Source organism: Macrosteles quadrilineatus, unplaced genomic scaffold (assembly GCF_028750875.1).
Source record: "Macrosteles quadrilineatus isolate MER2022 unplaced genomic scaffold, UCM_ALF_1.0 Scaffold_2__2_contigs__length_208266976, whole genome shotgun sequence".
In the NCBI taxonomy this organism is placed as follows: Eukaryota; Metazoa; Arthropoda; class Insecta; order Hemiptera; family Cicadellidae; genus Macrosteles; species Macrosteles quadrilineatus.
In genome coordinates, this window is record NW_026542595.1 from 37,323,605 (window position 1) to 37,346,001 (window position 22,397).

At 35.7% G+C, this 22,397-nt stretch overlaps 1 protein-coding gene across 1 annotated transcript in view; it reads right to left on the reverse strand.

Annotated features, from left to right (window-relative positions):
- Nucleotides 1-9,075: 9,075 nt before the first annotated feature.
- LOC128987096 (ras-related and estrogen-regulated growth inhibitor-like) overlaps nt 9,076-22,397 on the reverse strand; it is a 155,452-nt gene continuing 142,130 nt past the window's right edge. Inside the window, exons 5-6 of the mRNA XM_054407794.1 lie at nt 21,218-21,399; nt 9,076-9,409 (exon numbers count right to left, since the gene is read on the reverse strand). Coding sequence (XP_054263769.1) covers nt 9,148-9,409; nt 21,218-21,399 — 444 coding nt within the window. The 3' untranslated portion in view covers nt 9,076-9,147. The remainder of the gene's footprint in view (nt 9,410-21,217; nt 21,400-22,397) is intronic.

Consider the following 22,397-nt stretch of genomic DNA (forward strand, 5'->3'; position numbering starts at 1 on the left):
CACTGGGGCGGAGCCTATTCGGCGGATCTGCAACAAACTTCACACAAACCATCCTTGAATAATCCTTATTGATGTCTGAAAGTTTCATTACCATCTGTCTAGCGGGTTCGGAGTCCATAGGGTACATACACACATACTTCCTCTTTTATCGATTTAGATTGGGAAAAGTGGTTCAAGTCAAAACCAGAGGGTAACATTTATTCAGGAGGCAGTGAACAGGTTTGCAAATAAGTGCATGGTAATTTCATTTCAAACTAAAGTGGGGTAAGTCTGACTTTTGGAAACTGCTGATTTTAAAGAGCTGGCTATGTTTTAGAATAAACGTAGTGTATTATAGAGTATGTTTAAGTTATTCAATGATCATTTTAGCCACACGTTTCCATTAGGTACCTAAGATATGAGTGACTATTCTATGTCTACTATTCTTCAGAATTTTAGATCAGAATATGTACCAACAATGAATCAGGTAACAGTAGACATAACCTAAAACACGGTGTCTAGTACTTAACAAAATAATTAAATGAATAAGTGGATTGTTAAATTGAACATTTAACTACTATAATATAGGCATATAATTATATTGCCTCCTATAATTTACAGTTAAAGTCCTCATTAAACTTTATATATCTCAACACAAATTATAACTGACTCACACCACTTTTCCTCTCAACTAAATGGAACTTAAACTTTAGATAGGTAATAACTTATCATATAAAAAAAAATATATCCGCGTAAACAAGCAAACTAAGTTTCCATAATCTATAAACTACTAAATCGATATTCAAATAACCGTTTGTGAATTCACCATTCAAATAGGACCAATGGTGACTTCTGTAGAAAAACAAATGTTTCATATAACTGATAATTAGATTCCAAATTCAATGATAGGTTATGATGGGACCATAATTCAATATCTATTTCCCAAAGCTATGAACAAGTCGTCACTCCCCAAGCTGCTCGAGTCTATTACACGACCGTTTACAAAGCGTTTCCGCCTTACAATACAATCAGTTACATAATGTGTAATGAAGAGAGTGGCCGCAAGTGACAGATATTAGCATAAGAATTGGATCTGTCTGTGAAGGCCACTTTCACTTCGTCCTTGACCGTCACCTGTCCTGCCACCCTGGCCTCTGGTCTGACACACGACCATCACAACACAACTCCTTGCTATATCAACCTTTGTGACTGATTGAAACAATATCAGAGTCAATCCATCTTCGTTTGGTGTTATCTAAAGTAAGGCAACGACGATTTGAGTTGTATGAAGGATGTTTTATAGTCTCTCATTTGAAAGAATTTCTTTCTGCGTAGTGATTGTTTATTCATGCGTTCATAATTTACCACAAATTTTTGATCATCTTGACTACGTTAAAGTAGAAATCGGTCAGAGACTATACTCTTAGCAATATGGGAGTACCCCAGAACACGAAGTAAAAAAGGGCACTCCCATATTGTTAACAGTATCATGATTCACACACAACATGTTGCTCTATGTAACATTGATATAGCTCTGGCTTAAATTTATAAATAATGGAGTTACATACTCTAGTTTTCGTATATAATTAAATCATATACCGTTTTTGGATTTAGAAAATTTAAGAGTTAGGCAATAGGAATTATTTGAGTCATATTGAGTGTGAATTACAGTATAGTGAGAGTCTTCCTAAAAATGCTTTCCTGTGATACCAGTTTTCATTCGTGTACTTTTTTCCCTTAAACCCTTCCCTGGAACAAAAACACGACAGTAAAAACAGTACCTTGGAATCGCTCTTTCTATGTAAACTGTGCTTGCTTATATGGTCTATTCTCTGTGCTTAATCAAAAATAAGAAATTTTCATGTTGGTCAGATTGGTATTAACTAATAATTAGAGTAGTGTGAGTCGTTATTAGCAATTTAGTTGCAACCCCTTTACTTAGACACTCACGGTTCTTCTTAATCAGGTTCAACATAAAGTAAGGTATGAAGTGGCTCTATTTAAAGAGAACACTACGATTACTGTATATCATTTCGGCAGCAACCTGACTCATGAGGATCTATGAATAGGATGGTTTGTATATTTTGAATGGCAGTTTTAAATGCAAGGCCTAAGAATATACTTGTAGCACTAGGGTTTCTTAAGTGATCCATCCATAATGTCAAACATTTTAGCTTTAATAATTTCAGTACCTAAGTTAATGACAAATGTGATTTATCATCAACAGTAGTTCAATTCTGTACTAATTGAATCGTTACCAGTGGCAACCATGTCATTATGTGAGACAGCATTCACAGTTAATGACGTTGATTAGCCCCACCAAAATAATGTGGTGATGTCAAATTCTATAGGCTATTCAGTTTTAGTTAATAATACAACATGAAAGTGATAATATTCAATAATTTAGTTAGATACGAGCCATACATACTAATAACAATGAAAAAACACTTCAGTGAAAATTATACTACTCGAATCTTTGGATTGGTTAAACCTGTTACAACTGCTATCCTGGCGTATCAAAATATAGACATTTTAAAATACATAACAAATTGAATGCAAAATACAAGACAGTTTACATCACATACAACTGAATATCTCGTATGCATATGCCGTCCATCCACACGACGGCCTCAGCAGTAAATAAAACATCAATATTCACTTGAAACTTTTCTCATAGAGAGTTGGTCGTTGGCAAATCGTTGTAGAGATTCGAAGATAGTGGTGTAAAAACAAACACAACATAAATAGATAAATAAAGATAGTACGAGGCGGTTGTAGACAATGCTGTGTGAAGGCGACATTGATGATGGGAACCTTGTGTCGAGAGGTCAGAGGTCAGATACCACGAGATGGCGATGGCGATCCTGGCGTCAAACTACCACTAATGTAGTTAACAACTTTTCTACTAAACCACAACGAAAACTGCTGTTCTCAACGCATTTTATGTGGGCCTGATGAAGTTCTAGCGCAAAAAAGAATATCTTGGAGTTGACAAAATCTGCCGTGCAATTTGTTAGTCTTTAACATTCGTCTGCTGCTGGTGGTTGCCGAAGACAACAGTCCAAAATTGATTACTACATCGTCATCAAAATGTTTTTATGTTTGTTGCTGTGTCAAAGTCTATGTTTAACTACAATAACATCAATTTTCTTTAGATTTTTTAACAAATTTGAATTTGTCATTGCATTGGCGGTACCTTGTCGTTACTCAAAGTCGTACGTGTTCTTTTTAAACAACTGTTGCTGATGTTCGTATACAATGACACATCAAGACAAAAATAATCTTTAATCGAGTAAATATGGTAAGCAATTTACAAATAAGCATCGTTCTGTGGGCTTGTTGGCAATACTCTAGGCGAAAAATAATGTTCACTAGATGGGCCATAGACCACTTGCTATTTCACCATTTCGTTTGTTAAACTTGAGCTCACTTCAATGAGATTCACCTTAGGACCTAGTGATGAAATAAACTTTTCACGATTTAAATCAGTAAAGCTAATAAGTATTACGAACTTCTGAGAAAACCGTATGCTGCTCACTTATCAACCGCATACTTTATTGAAAGGTGATGTTGATGAGAAACTTCCTCGAAAATATCAGCTTTTAGATTAACCCTAAGGTACAGCTAAGCTAAGGGTACAAACTCATTTAAAGGGTGGTATTTAATCACATTTAAAATATTGGAGATGCATAATCAGTTAGATTTCTTTTTATTAATTCTTTTTATTTATTCTTTTTATTAACTTTTTTCCCAAGTAAACCTTTTGATTCGCATTATAGATGTTCACATTACGATAAATGTATTAGTTTTGATTCTGCCACACAGTTAGGTTTTCATTGTAATATTTATTACAGTAGTGAGAAGTATCAAACAAAGCGGTAAAATTAAGTTTCACTTTTAAAATTAATTATGGATGATAACAACCTTATACAAAATATCTAAAGAACCATTACAATACATTCTTCCCGTCTCGAAGCATGGGAATAGTTTTAAAATATGCAAGCCAACATTTAAACGAGTTATGGATTAAGCACTTTCAATTCATAAGGAATCTTGCGGTAAAGTATAGTCCAGAGTTTTAAAAACGTTATACAATTTATAAATGAGTTTAAAACAATTACTCCTACAATATTTAAGTCTTTCATATAATCCCGACATGATTATTTATATTTTGTTTTTTTATTATTATATTAATTATTATTATTATATTATATTATTATATTAAGCCAGATTGTTTTTTTATACTGATATAGTTTACAGCAGACCATTATGGTCATAGCTAGTTATAGTTTAGATGAATGCTGGTAAACCATTTGGCTTAGACTTTGCAGTGACCTTTTTGCAAACAAATCGGGTTAAAAATAAGCATACGCTAAAAAACTGCACCATTACTTATCATTATGAACAATTTAAAAACAAGCTTCAAAGTAAGCTAAGACAAGGTAAAAAATATGTAAATAATCTGTTGTATTTGGAACTTATTTTGGCCTTATTTTAGTTTCTATGTTTAGTTCTATTTTTATAGTTTAACTAAAGAGTTAATTTTAGATGTTGACAAACTCCATAATAGCTACATAACTCAAATCTATGTGAAGTATAATACATAGTTTGATGTTTTAGTTCCTAAAGATTCTCTTAAGCGCATTACACAAGCGGGAGGTATTAAAATGTATAAATCATCCAAAAACTCTAACCCTCGCCAAGGGAGGTAAACTTTCTTGTCCATATTTCATAAATACTACACTACGTTACATAAATATGAAAGCTAACCTCTTAACTGACATTAAATTGAAAACGTGTGAGTTTAAATTTTAGAGGTTGTAAATTATGTAGCATCCTTCTCTCCCTAATATTAATCTTAGTCTTCTCGTGGTTTGGTAAAGATTGCCAGAATGGTATATCTACAACCGTAATACTAGTCATGTCATATTTGTTTCTCAATTTTTGGAGAGAAATGACATGATATACTTAAGTGTTATTTTACTTTGAGGTGTTACTATATTGGAACTAATTAGTTTTTTCAAAAAATCTCTTTTTCATTGTAAGAAATATGTTTTGAATTGAATTTAATTTTTTATAACTATCTACCAACAGTTATATGATCTTTATTTTAATTAAAAAAAATTCTATATCACTGAAAACCCAGTTTTATTGAATAAGCTTTTAAAATAATCTACAAAACAAAAGCAGTAAGAAATCTTTTAAGTTAGTTTGAAAGTTGCAATTTACCATTAGGTTGGGAAGAAACAATTTACTGTGCACATTTAATAATTTTGGGAACAGGAGCTTTTGTAATTTTGTCGAGATAGAAGATAAAAGTTCGGTTACCTTATTAAACACTCACCACATGAACATTTTTACATTGTTTGTTTATGTGATATGCGCATGAACAAGTCGTTGTAATACTATGATATTGTATAAAGTCATAATATTAACAAAGGCCTTACCTTGATACCGTAACAAACGTTTTCGTGCTAGTCGTATCATTTTCAATCTCTAAATTGATAAATGGCTTTAAAAGAATTGGTTAAATTGTGTACATCTTCGATCAGTACTCTGTGGATGGTAACGATAGCAACAGTCGTGACATTGTCTTCTGACTATTATAGCATTAAGGTCATTCGGATACGCAATTTAATAGGACTACCATACTTGGGTACATGGTAGTCCTATAATTTAATAGTATCCGAATGTCGAAAAAACTGATAACTCAGTTATTTCTTTTCCGATTTTAACAAACAAGGTCTCATTTGATTTTTATTAAACTCCTCTATCCTTTTGGTCTGGTACAAAATGTTCTTAATATTTACGGTTTTCATGAAATTTGTCATTAAAGATTTTAAATGGCCGCCATATTGAAACGGCTTGAGATATTGGAACGGAATTTTCACAGCCCTTTTTACTTTCAAAACTACACATTCATACCAAATTTTAAATCTATATCTTGAAAAACGCTCAAGATATAAAATAATTTATAAAAATCCCAAACACACCGACAGACAGAAATCTAGGCACTTTAGACCCATACTTGTATGGTGTTTTATATTTGTCTTAGCCCAGGGAAAAAGTCCACAAAAATGTCAAGACAATTTTGAAACACCCTGTATGTATTTTAAAGCTAAAATTCTCAAGTTTTTTAGCGCAACTAGATATGAGCACCATTAGTGGTCCGGCATAAATCAAAGCGAAATTTGACCTCTTCCCAGGTTTTGGTTAGTATCAGGCGACTATTCTCTGTCGGAGGTGATTAAGATCCCGAATATGCACCTAGTAGACGTCATTTTTTACTGCACCCCAAAGGAAAAAGTCCAGAGTTGTGATATCTGGACTCCTAGGAGGCCATTGGATAGGCCCCTCCCTGCTAATCTACGGATCGTCGAAACGAGGTTCGAGGATTCCACAAACCATATAACGCACTGGGCCTTTTGCTGTGGAGTTGCCATTGCACTACATAAACATGTCTAGTTGTTTAAAACACACTGAACAGCAATGAAGTCTGTGACAACATTGACGAGTGGTGCCTACAGTTAAATTAATTTGGAATACAATATCGTCCAAGCATTTATGAAACATTAAACATACTCTTTTATTTGGTATCCATATTGACCTTTAAAATGTTTCATTTCTTTTATGGACAACCTGTATTTTTATGTAAACAGCAGGACAATTACGTGTAGGTTAAAACTTTTTGAATAAATTTGCTGTTTTTTATTTATTTTAATTTTTTTATTTAAACCACTTATTTAGTGGTTCATTTCATTTGCAGCTGAGGCAGGGACGTATATACGAGTAAAGATTGTTAACTTATTTAGTGTTTGGATTAGGCGGTATAGTACATCTTCCCGTTGCGAAGCACGGGTACAGCAGCTAGTATTTCATAAAGTTGCAATAAGTTATAAAATAACTTAAATCTGAACAACTTTTAACGGGATTTTGCTAGGCCTAATGCAATTAAGATTCTTGCCGGCTGCAGGTTGTAGTCCGGTATACTACAGGTAGGTAACTACTTGGTGTCATTAGGCATAGGTTTTAATTCGCTCGTGACTGCCCCAGCGGCCTGAATACTGCGATGTTGGTTTCTCTGGCCCATCCTGTAGACCTCGGCTGGCCTAGCCCTCTCTGCACTTTCATCACCTTATAAGTAAGAGTCCATATAAGTAATTAGCGATTAACGCCAATTATAATTAGGTCGGTCCAAAGTGTTTCCGTCAGTGTTACTAGTCCTATTTACCTTAGTATACGGTGTAACAGTGGATTTACAAGTATTTGGGATTTACAATGTACTGTGTGCCAGTTTAAATTGAAACAGCCAAGACTATAAAAATTATATTAGTGAGGTTTGTGGAAGTATGAATGATGTGAAGTGCACTTGTAAGAATGTGATTTACAAGCAAGACTCATTGAGTTATTATAGTTCTTGCCCTCTCACTGCGTAATGAATCCTTAATTATTATGAGTTTCTACATGCTATAGTGGAGTTTTATCTTTGAATTTTAATAGAAGTAGACATATCTTTGTACTGCTGTAGCGTTATGCAGTTTAAATAATTTATTGATCACGAGTGAACTGAGTGACAGCAAAAGTGTGCCGTTGTTAATTGCATTGCAGAATACGCCAATGTTTTTAGCATGTATTAAACTGTTAGGATGATATACTGCACAGTATGGTATCTTTTGTTTCCATCAACTACCATGGTAGAAAACGTTGTGGGGAAAACTTAGTTTTGACTCTAGCAAACGATGTGAGAGAAACATATTTTCTATTTGGACACCAAATTATTCACAATAGATACATATATTATATGAGAAGTCTACTTTAGTATCACCTAGGTTGTTTGAGTTGCTCGCAAAGCCTGTACGCTTCAGCGGCTTAGTGCTATACCACACGAGCACTGTATCTCGCAGTAGGCGTATCATGCCAATAACTCCTGATAAGTTCCTCTGCATTGTTTCCATAATGATGACTCCAGCGGAGAAAGGACCGGCGACCTCATCTAGCCTACTTTTACTTTCTCATAAGCCTCGTGCTGACCACTTTTCTTATTGTTTGCCCATTGTTCCTTCTCAACATTGCCACCTATCAGATTTATCTGATCTCGATCGACGACTATCTAGATAGGCTGGCTACTCCTCGTCAAAAACTCATAAATCACAAACATTACCTTGAACACCTATCTTTGCATACGTTTACAAATCTAAAGATATGAGAAGTAAACGTGGGATAAACATTAAAAATGCTCCAATAAGGCATCAAGCTTTTATTCACGCTGCTTACTATTTACACTATTTACAAAATAGGAACATCATATTTTATTTTCCATCAACATTCAACCTATGCTGCTACACAAAACTGCAAACCCATAATCAAAACCGCTTAACTCAACATTATTCAACAACAAATTCGAATAAAAAAATGTTTGAACATTTATACTGTAGAGTACACTATGTAAGGTGAATTTAGCCTAGCATAAAAAATTACTATGATGCTATTTTTTTCGCTCGAGTACTATTTTAATACAAATTCTTTTGAAATTTTGATTTTAATGTTTTAAGTTATTAGGCTATTAATTTATTAGAAAAAACCTCTCAAGAAAACGTAAAAAATTGTATTCTGAGGAGGGCTAACACGCTCCATTATAATTTAATTAGAACAACTCTTTTTCTGCGATTGGTTACTAACAAGTAGCATCAACAATACACATACTATAATACAAAATCATTATTGGCGTATCTGAAAATATATGGCAACATTTTTGATTTTTGTGAGTGAATGCTAAAGATGACCTGCTATTTGGCAAACACAGAACATTTAAACAGTAGGCTACTAGGTGGGAAACTGGAATCCAACCACAACGTATACAATAACAAATAACAAATCAACATTAATTTATATTCTTACAGTCGGAATAACAACAACTTTCAACATTAAAAACCTAATTTTTACTATTTACAATTTCACATAATAGGTATTATGTAGTTTTTACAGAACACCACCAGAATGTCAGTTTTTACACTCTTCTAAATAGTTAATAATTTTAAAATCACTCTTTTAAATCAACCATTTGTTTTATAATAAATAGTATGATAATCACTTGGGATGACCTAGCGTTAATGGTGAACCTGGGGACTCGGACACGTAAAAGGAGCGTAGGAACAGAGAAGAAGTCTCTCATATACTAAGAGACGGCCTCTTCTTACGATCTCGCTTGTTACTGTTCTTGCCGAAGATGGTGCCGAGGACTTTAGAGACAGAGTTGACTCCAAGCTTGCGGCGGATGGGCATCGCCCTCAGTAACTGAACTGATCTGGCCTCTCGCAGAAGACTCTGGAAGGCCAGGGACACTCCTGCGAAACTCTCGGCAGCACTAACCTCGTAGTACTGACACGAGTATCGCAGAGACAACTCCTGGCCTGCGTCTACACACACGGCTCTGAAACACAACGGGTTGATGAAATAATAGAGAAACATTTGTACTCTGTCAAACTATCGGCAGCACTAACCTCGTAGTACTGACACTAGTATCGCAGAGACAACTCCTGGCCTGCGTCTACACACACGGCTCTGAAACACAACGGATTGATGAGATAATAGAGAAACATTTGTACTCTGTCAAACTATCGGCAGAACTAACCTCGTAGTACTGACACAAGTATCGCAGAGACAACTCCTGGCCTGCGTCTACACACACGGCTCTGAAACACAACGGGTTGATGAAATAATAGAGAAACATTTGTACTCTGTCAAACTATCGGCAGCACTAACCTCGTAGTACTGACACAAGTATCGCAGAGACAACTCCTGGCCTGCGTCTACACACACGGCTCTGAAACACAACGGGTTGATGAAATAATAGAGAAACATTTGTACTCTGTCAAACTATCGGCAGCACTAACCTCGTAGTACTGACACAAGTATCGCAGAGACAACTCCTGGCCTGCGTCTACACACACGGCTCTGAAACACAACGGATTGATGAGATAATAGAGAAACATTTGTACTCTGTCAAACTATCGGCAGAACTAACCTCGTAGTACTGACACAAGTATCGCAGAGACAACTCCTGGCCTGCGTCTACACACACGGCTCTGAAACACAACGGGTTGATGAAATAATAGAGAAACATTTGTACTCTGACAAACTCTCGGCTGCACTAACCTCGTAGTACTGACACTAGTATCGCAGAGACAACTCCTGGCCTGCGTCTACACACACGGCTCTGGAACACAACGGATTAATCAGATAATAGAGAAACATTTGTACTCTGACAAACTCTCGGCTGCACTAACCTCGTAGTACTGACACGAGTATCGCAGAGACAACTCCTGGCCTGCGTCTACACACACGGCTCTGAAACACAACGGATTGATGACATAATAGAGAAACATTTGTACTCTGACAAACTCTCGGCTGCACTAACCTCGTAGTACTGACAGGAGTATCGCAGAGACAACTCCTGGCCTGCGTCTACACACACGGCTCTGAAACACAACGGATTGATGAGATAATAGAGAAACATTTGTACTCTGACAAACTCTTAGCTGCACTAACCTCGTAGTGCTGACACGAGTATCGCAGAGACAGCTCCTGGCCTGCGTCGACACACACGGCTCTGAAACACAACGAATTGATGAAATAATAGAGAAACATTTGTACTCTGACAAACTCTCGGCTGCACTAACCTCGTAGTGCTGACACGAGTATCGCAGAGACAACTCCTGGCCTGCGTCGACACACACGGCTCTGAAACATAACGGGTTGATGAAATAATAGAGAAACATTTGTACTCTGACGAACTCTTAGCTGCATTAACATCGTAGTACTGACACGAGTATCGCAGAGACAACTCCTGGCCTGCGTCTACACACACGGCTCTGAAACACAACGGGTTGATGAAATAATAGAGAAACATTTGTACTCTGACGAACTCTCCGCTGTACAAAACTCGTAGTACTGACACGAGTATCGCAGAGACAACTCCTGGCCTGCGTCTACACACACGGCTCTGAAACACTACGGGTTGATGAAATAATAGAGAAACATTTGTACTCTGACGAACTCTCCGCTGTACAAAACTCGTAGTACTGACACGAGTATCGCAGAGACAACTCCTGGCCTGCGTCTACACACACGGCTCTGAAACACTACGGGTTGATGAAATAATAGAGAAACATTTGTACTCTGACGAACTCTCCGCTGTACAAAACTCGTAGTACTGACACGAGTATCGCAGAGACAACTCCTGGCCTGCGTCTACACACACGGCTCTGAAACACTACGGGTTGATGAAATAATAGAGAAACATTTGTACTCTGACGAACTCTCCGCTGTACAAAACTCGTAGTACTGACACAAGTGTCGCAGAGACAACTCCTGGCCTGCGTCTACACACACGGCTCTGAAACACTACGGGTTGATGAAATAATAGAGAAACATTTGTACTCTGACGAACTCTCCGCTGTACAAAACTCGTAGTGCTGACACGAGTATCGCAGAGACAACTCTCGGCCTGCGTCTACACACACGGCTCTGAAACACTACGGGTTGATGAAATAATAGAGAAACATTTGTACTCTGACGAACTCTCCGCTGTACAAAACTCGTAGTGCTGACACAAGTGTCGCAGAGACAACTCCTGGCCTGCGTCTACACACACGGCTCTGAAACACAACGGGTTGATGAAATAATAGAGAAACATTTGTACTCTGACGAACTCTCCGCTGTACAAAACTCGTAGTACTGACACGAGTATCGCAGAGACAACTCCTGGCCTGCGTCTACACACACGGCTCTGAAACACTACGGGTTGATGAAATAATAGAGAAACATTTGTACTCTGACGAACTCTCCGCTGTACAAAACTCGTAGTACTGACACAAGTGTCGCAGAGACAACTCCTGGCCTGCGTCTACACACACGGCTCTGAAACACTACGGGTTGATGAAATAATAGAGAAACATTTGTACTCTGACAAACTCTCGGCTGCACTAACCTCGTAGTACTGACACGAGTTTAATTCTACTATTTGATTCCTCGGATTGATAAGTATAAAATTCTAAAATATGGAATTAAAATGGCTGAAATATCACGACTTCTTGTCGTAAAATAAGGTGGAATTGGTGAAGCTAGTCACACTGTACCTAATTTTTGCCTTATTTTACAACTAGTGATATTTCAACTTGACCCATTGGACCATTTCCGGGAGTTAGTATGTTTACTTACAGAACATTTGTACTCCCCCTGTATAAGAACGATTGTGTAAATGCCTAGGATACACCCCGGCGTGTTTATAGTCGGTAAACGTCACAGACAACGGCGGTGTTTTACAACTGCATTGTATAACACCTAGTGCCCACTTTCTCACTAGGCTTCACTGTTAATCGACTTATTAGATTTCAGAAAACAGCAATAAAATAAATTTATTCTACAATAAACTGCTAATCAAGTTGTGACCATAAACCATGATTGCATATTGGACTTTTCAAGGATCTGTTTACAATGGTTGACATTTAGTCAAAGCACGGAAGTGTATAAATAGCAATATTAGAAGCAAAGATAAAAACAAAGTATTAAATTTTAAATTATTATCAGGAAAAATTGAACTTCAATACTTAACTTTCTAACCTTGTGTGAATCCTACCTTACATTGTGATACTCTCTCGAGTTTTTCTTTAGTCAGTGATCGCAAATTAAACAGATATTCTCACATATAGTGGTAAAGCTATTTAGCATCGCACCTGCATTACAGCCTACAAAAACCCCGATCCCATCCTTAACAAATCCTCTTTTTCTATTGTACGCTAGTTGTTAGCCTGAGAATTGCCTTTAATAACTTTGTTTAATGAACACTAAGATCCTTGCTCTCTAGCCTAGATGCTCTTTTGAGATCATGTATAAGATCATATATGTATTTTTTAGCTTTAATAGTTATCTTACTTCCAGCTATCATCTCAAGCCTCCTACTGTATTCACGTTCTACTGCAGTCTTCCAACACTCTAACAATAACAGTCAGTTAAAAATTGAACCGATGTCCAACAATTTCACACTACATGTACAATGATAACCAGGCGACAGTCTTGCTCATGTAGTGTTCCGGGAATGGAACCATAACTCGAGTGACCTTGAGCAGTTTATGTGTGTCGGGTGTGATATGATCGCGAGAGGTCGTCCGGCGCGTCGGCTCCACTACAAGGCGATATAGAGTACTACAAGGCTCCTATATGGGACTGCTTTGTTACCTTTCGAAACAACGAGATTGTAGATGCACAGTGACCATTCTGGATCATGCTTTACTGCCGCAGTTGAAGATACATCGATTGTGGTGTTGCAATCGGTTTCTTCAGTTTTTGGTCCATAACAATACAGTACTTTACCATGACAACAAAATTAGTAAACAAAAATTAGCTGTGAAAAGTATTCATAAATTTAATATTTAACTTTTTAATTGACTTTACTGTTTCTATGGAAACCATCCAATACATATTTTTACGAAATTATATTTTTACATTGTTTTTGTTTGCACATATTTTTAGTTTATTATATTAAACTGGTAATCAATTGTAAGAATTTGGGGTGCAGAAGCCTATGCTGATATCAAAGCAAGAGTAGAAATATAGTAATTATATGTATACAGAGCGCAAAAGAAAAATGGTGTAGTTATTCAGAGTTAAATTGGTTAAACAATAAACATAAAATTACTTAATTTCCTTACATAGGAAATATTCGCAAAAAATAAACCTATACCTGACAAAGAAAAGGAAAAAGCAAGCAAGGAAGAGCTTTAAATGCCACCATTAACTACATTTTATTGAGTATTTGCACTTTTTGAGAATTAATTATTTTACCTAACCCGCCATGTTAATCTTCCCTATCCCACGCGTGATGTATACAACTTCCTTACTTCTCGAGTGATGTAAAGTATCAAAAACTCACTCGGTGATGTAAAGAAACCCATTTAAATAACATTGAGTGCTTAACTTAAAAAAATATACCTCTATGGAGCCAACGACGTTCAACGCTAGAAATCAGCTGTGCGCTTGAATGTTATTGTTATGCTTTGAAGTATTTTCCTAACCTAGCTTTTGTTTGTAAAAAACGTTTCTGTTAGAAGATGAGTGAAATGGATAATGAAAAATATTGTACGTAAACCCATATATATTGTCGGGTCAGGTAAAATCTTGTACGTTACGCGTTACGCAAAAGCGTGTTTACATCACTTAGGTGAATTATGCAACTCGCTTCCGCTCGTTGCACAACATTCACCTGCGTGATGTAAAAACGCTCTTACTACACTTGTAATGTAATTAGCTATTAATTGATTAGTTTCCAAAAAAACATCAAGCAACATTCTATTTTTACAACTATCAAGTACTTTACATCATTACAGCTCAATAGTTTACATATTATTTTATAATGAAACAGTTTCCATGCCAACTTAAACAAAAATAAAACTTACAATGTTTCTCTAAATTCTTTTTAAGTCTAGTCTTCAATTTGTTCTTTCTCAGTAGGTTACATTAAGAAACGTCGCATTATGTTTTTTGCATAAGCTTATTTAGGAGTGCCATATTGCCAATGGTGTAATTAGTTGAGATCAATAAAAATATCTATCTCAATTTAAATTTTGTTCACTGTCACATAGGAATTGTTATAAAATAATGATATAGAAAACTCGGCAATAGTTGTGTCATTAAAAGTCGTTGGAAGCTAGCAGCCACCTTGGATAATTTCAAACAGTTGCTAAAGGGTTAATTAAATATAATTGTTCAAACATCAAGATTATAATGTAAATTTCTAGTATAATGTGAGTTTAGAAATGTTTTATTTTTTGTTCTGAATGTATTTCCAAGGGAGTCGATGAAAGCCAACGGCCATCTTGGATTTGCCCGCCAAAAGAGCAATGTTAGTTTTGTTATTTTCAAACAGCCGCTGAAGAGTTATTTACCACTTTAAAATATTGTTTTCAAATTCCAAAGTGATTGTAATTTAAATACCTATACTTTGAGATAAAACATTTAGTTTTTTGATTGTTTTACGAGTTAAAACATCTAGGCTCCAAGGACTCTAAAAACACGACCAACAACATGTTTTGATTTATAATTAATCGATACTGTGGTAAAAGGACTTTTAGAAGCGTTCTCTTTTTCGCGCTGCAAAGCATGGCTACTACCACTGGAATTTAAAGAAAACAATAATACGTATTCTGTATCTCTTTTGTAATATTAGTCAGTTAAAAACTATTGGCTCTTTTATGCATTAGCCAACCCCCCTTTCAATCACCATGAAACATTGGGATCTTGTTTTGTATATGACTGGAAAGTCCGTTGTCTTAATCCCGACCTTAAAACCCCCAAAACCTTACCGGGCTCGACCCGTCCTCCTTGATTTGTAGTTATTATACCACGTTTATGTTAGAATTATGTTATTACTTAGTTTCCAAGACAACAGGAATAAAACTACCACTTTAAATTTGATTTCTTAACGTCTCTCATAGGCTTTTAAATTAAACGAAAAATAACTGCCGATAAAAAGGATAATCGGTTAGGCTGGGTGTTACGTGAACACATCCTATGATGGAGCATTGAATGTGGAAAATAAGTAAAATTCTACAAAAGTTTGTGGTAAAATTGTTTTTTAACTAATTTTTAGGACACTTTTACCAATTATCCTTATTTCACTCTCCATTAGCACGGCTAAAGCAAATTAAATTCTCTAAATTAAATTTTGTTCACGCACTACTGATAAGTAAACAAACTATTCATTCATATGTAATGGCTGTTTCACTTTAACCACAATTGTGTCTAGTCAAAATCAGGTGAACCCTTTACCAACGCCCCACTTCGTTTCACAGTAATATCCATTACATAAAGGTATTACATTGGTAGATGAATGAACTCTCGGTTACCTGAGATGCTTATCTGGCAATGTCATGATGCAACTACGCCAGTGGCGTGACTACGGGCATGTCGCCGAGTGGTCCGGGTGATTAGGTATGGATTTAATTACTTCGTGACTGTCCCACTGAGATCCAGCTACCAAATTTCCCAACCTCTAATCAATGAACACCGTCTTCTATACCGTTATACAAATACACCGTGACGAGTATCAAATAAACCGTGACCTGCATGATTCTTTACTGATTCAGGTTTCTTATAAGGTTGGATCTTAGACGGTGTCCCCAACTGCAGCCCCTACGATCTCATATTTGTTTACTTTTTGACGTTCTTATCGTGTAAAAGTATTTTTATTTCAAAGCAGATTTAAAGAAAGGTTTCAAAGGATTATTATATCGTATTTGCCTGTTGCGAGTGGATAATACAGTAGTCTTTAAGGTAAGCCTTTGCCCATTCCTATGTACCTTAAAGGAAGTTAAGTACAAAAGTACAAAAACATGTCTCCATATGAAGTGACTGTTTTATTTATTTTTGAATTCTTCCATAAGCCAAAATACCCTTAATTTAAATTAGTTTTAGGTTATATTTTTAGGTTTATATTCCGAAGTGTGTTACCATTGACTATTGACTATTGGATACTGAAGTAGACGTCCCATCTATATGGACCAGCTGTAGCCATTTTTTTGTTAAAAGAAACATTGTGTGAGCATGCCACAGAATGCGCTAGTGACTAAAACTCTATTTTCTCCCTTATCTTTTGTTGCTGGCCAAGTTGATGGGTTATAACAGTTGCTATAGCTCACAATAAGTAATTTCATTAGTCTGAATTGGTAAAAAAGATTATGTATTGAACAAAAATCTGTAATTTTGATCAGCACAATCTGTCGGTGGCTACATCAACCACGACAATTTTGTAAAAAAACTGACTGCAAATTTAACTTGGGACGGAATGTCTGGAAAGAATACATAAACTGCGAAAGTGCATTATTTATGTTACATATATATCTCCGAAAATGATTTTCACTAATTTAGGGTGAAGATTGTTTCAGAAGATTTATAAATCATCGTTACAATAGTGCTATACTGATAATTAATAGATACTTTCTCTATAAGTGTTATTATTATAAATAAATTAAAATGAACTGTTACAATACGTATGTCTGGAATATTTTGTTGCTGAGGATTTTTACCTTTGGTGAAATAACTCAATATCTTTTTAAATGATCTTTTTTCCATGCCACTATTAATAACCTTACCGGCTGTGTTACTGTCTTCTTCATTTTCCATACATGCTCTATTTTGTCATACATTAAAACTTTTAGGAAACATATTTTTTTTATGTTGTAAAGTTTTTCGACACTCTGTTTAATGGATGTAGTATGTTAAATGATAGGTCGAGCTAGCTGGCATGATTGTAAACTGTCAGATACAGCCGTAGCCAGAGGCGCCGCGCCACGTTGCGTGTTGGATGGTTGGATGCTGGCCAACTCTTTAAGTATAACGATGCAAACATTCCGACTATCGATCCTAAAAGTTCAAAATATAAATTCAATAAATTGAGGTAAATATATTGGTGAAAACATCACATTAGCTTTACTTATGGGAAAGACAGCCCTTAATTAATTTAATTGTATAGAGGAACATTAATTTAATTTTTTAGGGTACATATAAATGAAGTCCACATAAAATTAAAGGGGAATATTCAGTCTCATGCGGTATATTTTTAACCACCTATTTATGCCACTTTTGAACATCATGTTTTGACGAAAACTGTCAAACATTTATTATTAAATAAAATCAATCAATCGTTGACATAGCCTTAATGGGACGACCTTATTTAAGTTTAATTTTGAACATTAAGAGGGTTATACATTTTCTTTTATAAAATGTCTTGGCCAAAAAATAAAATTTAACACAGTAGTTATCTTGTGGAACGGTGCAATAAACTTTGGTACAAAACCCTATTTCTGCAAAGTACTATTAACATTTCTAATTGCTTATTGTATTGCATAGCACCTAGAACAGCATAGCCATATAGTTGATTACTTACTTTTACTACTTGTAATATCCATCATATTTATTTATCTTTGATCAATTGTTTTGTGTGTGAAAAATCATTTTGCCTGGCCTATTACAATAAAGAGTAAAGTTTTTGTTAACATACCTCTTAAATTACTCTTTCCAGCGAAAGGTTTGTTAGAGGGATGAAACTAAGTCAATTAATTTAAATATTAGTAATCAAAGTAAGTATGATTAAATGCAATAAGCTTATTTTGAGTTGGCTGATGCAAGCATTTTTAGAAAGCTGTCTCATCTTAACAATGGAAGATGCCTTTAATTCCCCAAGCTACGTAAAATAACGTTTCGTGATCCGGAATCTTGTTTCCTCTTTAGATGGGATAGAACCTGGAACACTAAAAGATTACAAAAAAACCTACAAAAGCGAGGAAACACAATAGCTAAAACTAAAGACAAATCGTTATTCCAGTAAAACGGAAATACGAAACAAATAAAAATATGGATACAAAAAAGAGATGGATTAAATCTTCCGCTCAACAAAAAATTGACAACATAAATGTACTAAGGAATAAAGGAATAAAATGCAAATGTAAGTTGCAAAAAGAATAATCCCGTTTAACCAAAATGTCACCGATTCACATTGCCGAAAACAATTTCTATAGTATAACATAAAAACTCTTTTCTAAGCGAATGTGTTGTAAAAGAGTCACTACGTTTCTTCTGACCTTAGGCTATAGAAACAACTATGGTATTGTAAATTTAAAATAACTCACGATTGAGCGATCACTTTCATTCAAATGCCAATGATTACCTTCCCTACCTACGTTGTCCTGTAGATTAGTTCATAAAATATTAATGATTGATATTGCGGCCCGCGCAGTGACTACTTGGCCTTGTAACAGATATGGGTCTGAGGCCTGAGCGATCACTGATTGTCGACCTGATATACAACCCCACGACAGTCGTGAGCAATCCCAACTTGTCGGGATCAAGTGGAATAAGTTGTCAATAGAGATAATGAGATTCGTGTCTCTATAAACAAGACTTCTGACAGTATCTTCAGGTGAGTGGGGGCATTTAACGTTGAAATATTACGGTTAGAATTGGGTGAGGTGAATAGAATGGTTTAAGATAATTTTAATTCAGTATTTCACATTAAAGGTGGAATATTTATGGTAAGCTATAGTGTTTGTGGAGTTCAAAGTAAATAAATCCTCTAAATGGAAGCCAACGCTTACTCAACCCAGGGTTGGTATATGTAAAAAAAATAAATAAATTGAAGCATTTTTTACACTAAAACCCGTTACATTCTCTTATAAATCGTCTTTTAAATAACGTTAACTTATAGAAAAATATTATTATTGCCTGTTTGTGACAACGGTATGCTTGAGTCCTTTTAAGTAAAATATAAGTTATTTTATTAAAATGCAATCAGCCACAGACAGAAAGTGTAATATATAAATTTTTGGTCATCGAGGACATAGCAAATAAGCATTCAAATTGTTTGAAGTATTGTGATTCTGGTGAGTAGCGCGGTAGGGAATACAAGCTAAGATCTTCATGGATGATTAGCACGACGGTAAATTGAGACTATGAAAGGCTGGAAATAAAGATATTAAGACGAGGTTCCCACAATATTTCATGAAGGGATCCTTCCGCAATTTTGATACCATCTCGCCGCAGGGGGATTATGTAATGTAACAGTGTTGATGCCGCACTGGGACCGTCCCAGACTTGAGCCAGCATCTCTGTGAGCTTAGCGAGTGTTTATACTATTTACTATACAGGGTGAATAAAAAGTCAAGACCCCCCCCATGTAATATTTTTCCAAGTAAATATACAGAGGTATCCTTTTGGTGGTCGTGCTATCTTAGCAGGAAGTTTCATTTTATGATTTTGAAAATTTTGAGTGTCCCCCCAAAAGGGGGATTTGGGGGGGCAACTTAAATATTTCAAATGTAAACCCCCTTCAAGTGACACCTCATTTTGAAGTGTTTACACAAACTTAAAGAATGGTGAAAACTAGAGGTCGCTATCTCTTCTCTATCAAAAATGGTAGCCCGTCAAATGTTGTGGAAAATCAATGGTAAAATTGGTTCGTAATGGTAATATTGGCTACCATTTTGGATAGAGAAGAGATAGCAAACTCTGGTTTTCACCATTCTTTAAGTTTTTGTAAACACTTAAAAACAAAGTGTCACTAAGTGGGGGTTTATATTTAAAATTTTTGAGTGTACCCCCATAAGGGGGGATTGGGGGGCAACTAAATTGTTTTCAATGTAAATCCCCATCAAGTGACACCTCATTTTAAAGTGTTTACAAAAACTTAAAGAATGGTGAAAACCAGAGTTCCCTATCTCATCTCTATCTAAAATGGTAGCCAATATTACAATTACGAACCAATATTAACCATTGATTTTCCACGACATTTGACGGGCTACCATTTTTGATAGAGAAGAGATCATTTTCACAACCTCTAGTTTTCACAATTCCTTAAGTTTTTGTAAACACTTCAAAATGAGGTGTCACTTGAAGGGGGTTTACATTTAAAATATTTGAGTTACCCCCCAAATACCCCTTTTGGGGGGACACTCATAAATTTTAAAATCATAAAATGAAACTTCCTGCTAAGATAGCACGACCATCAAAAGGATACCTCTGTATATTTTCTTGGAAAAATATTACATGGGGGGGGGTCTTGACTTTTTATTCACCCTGTATACATTACTATTACTGTCCCACGATTGGTGTTGAGTTTACTTGGAATATAAAACAAGAACATATTGTGTAAACGTGAATTTGAAAAAAAATTAACCAAGAGTGTATAAAACAATGTAATGTAAGGGGACAATGTAAGGGAGATTTAGGTTTAATACTGCGATGTGCCTAACTTGTACATTTCTGTAGTAATCTTGGCTGATCCAAGGCTATTTTAAGTTAGTAAATTTGTGACAAAACATTTGCATAAATAACTCCAGCATTTCAATTTTATCAAATACCAATCAATTATTCGAGATGGAGACGCCATCGTACAATATCGTTTGGTGATAGCTTGAACTGCCACCGCTTATACATAACATTTAGAGGTGGAAAACTAGCTTGCTTCATCTCCCGCATGTTGTCTACAACAATTTAATGTAGTAGGAAAGAAGCCTGATCTTACTAAGATCTTTTTTAAGGTTTTAAGATTTTTAAAGGTAGTGGGTTTAATCTAGTAATAAGTTTAAATAAAATTAGTGTTGGTTTCTAGCATGTAATCAAACATCTAACAAATACAATGATATGGTAGCTTTATATTTAGCTTGTAAACCTATCATGACTACTGTACCTGGAGTGGTCTAGGTCCCGCTTGTTGCCCAGCAACAGTGTGGTGTAGTAGGAAGGAAGCTTGAGTTTGCTGAGTTTGTCCAGCAACGTGTGAGCGTCGTTGAAGCTGTTCATGTCGCAGATGCTGTACACTACGACAAAGGCTTCTCCCCAGCGTATGTGATCGTACAGACACCCTGTTGCCTGAAATCAAATAAATATTTGGTTATTTTTCCATTAAACTAATATTTTTTTATTTTGATTCAAGTATGACATGCTGTAGATTTTTGCTGTACAGTTGTACCTCAATGCACCAGTACACTCTTGCAATGTACCAGCTCACATCTTGCACTTGCTGCGGTACGCTTATGTAGATACACAAATTCCAAATAAAAAGTGGTCACCAACCTGAAGACAAGAAATAAAAAATCTTATTTTGTCCTAACATATATTACAATAGAAGAATTTAGAAACAAATCATTAGTTTTGAGACAGCAAAGCCACCTACATCTGTATTTAAGTTCAATGATAATGTAAGAAGAGAGTAGAATGCGATGAGATGAGATGCACTCGATCAATTGTCTCTTAAGCCCGTACTATTTATCTAAATCACGATCAAGATCAACTGGACCCAGATGAAAACTATCAAAAGATACTGAAGTTTCTTTAAAACTCAGTTAGCTAAAATGGTCAACAATACTTGGTTTTGTTGTACTACACAATTTACAGATGATCGCTACTATCCGCTGTCTGATGTAACACGGTGGCCGCCTTCGCCCCCGCTATATCTCCGGAACTCTCCACGTCACGCACTCCAGGGTAGGACACCCGGGGAAAGTAAACAACACTTACATCACATATGATGTACGAGCACCTGCAGGACTGTCAATATTCCCACCAAGGGTCATCGAGTCAAACTTTATGAATTATATATGACGATTGCCTCATTATTGTTTTGCTGGGTAAGGTTTGCTCTTTGTGCGTTCCCATGTCTAGAAAGATGATATTCGGTGCTGTGTTTGATAGTATATTTTCAGTATAACTTTTGTAAAAGAACTAGAAAATAATTGTGAAAGGATTGTTACCAGATAAAATATTTCCATTTAGAGGTTGTGACAGATACAATCCATCAGCCATTGTATAATAGTATCCAAACCCAACTCAGGACGGAATGCTTTAATATAGTATATTGAGATGAACAA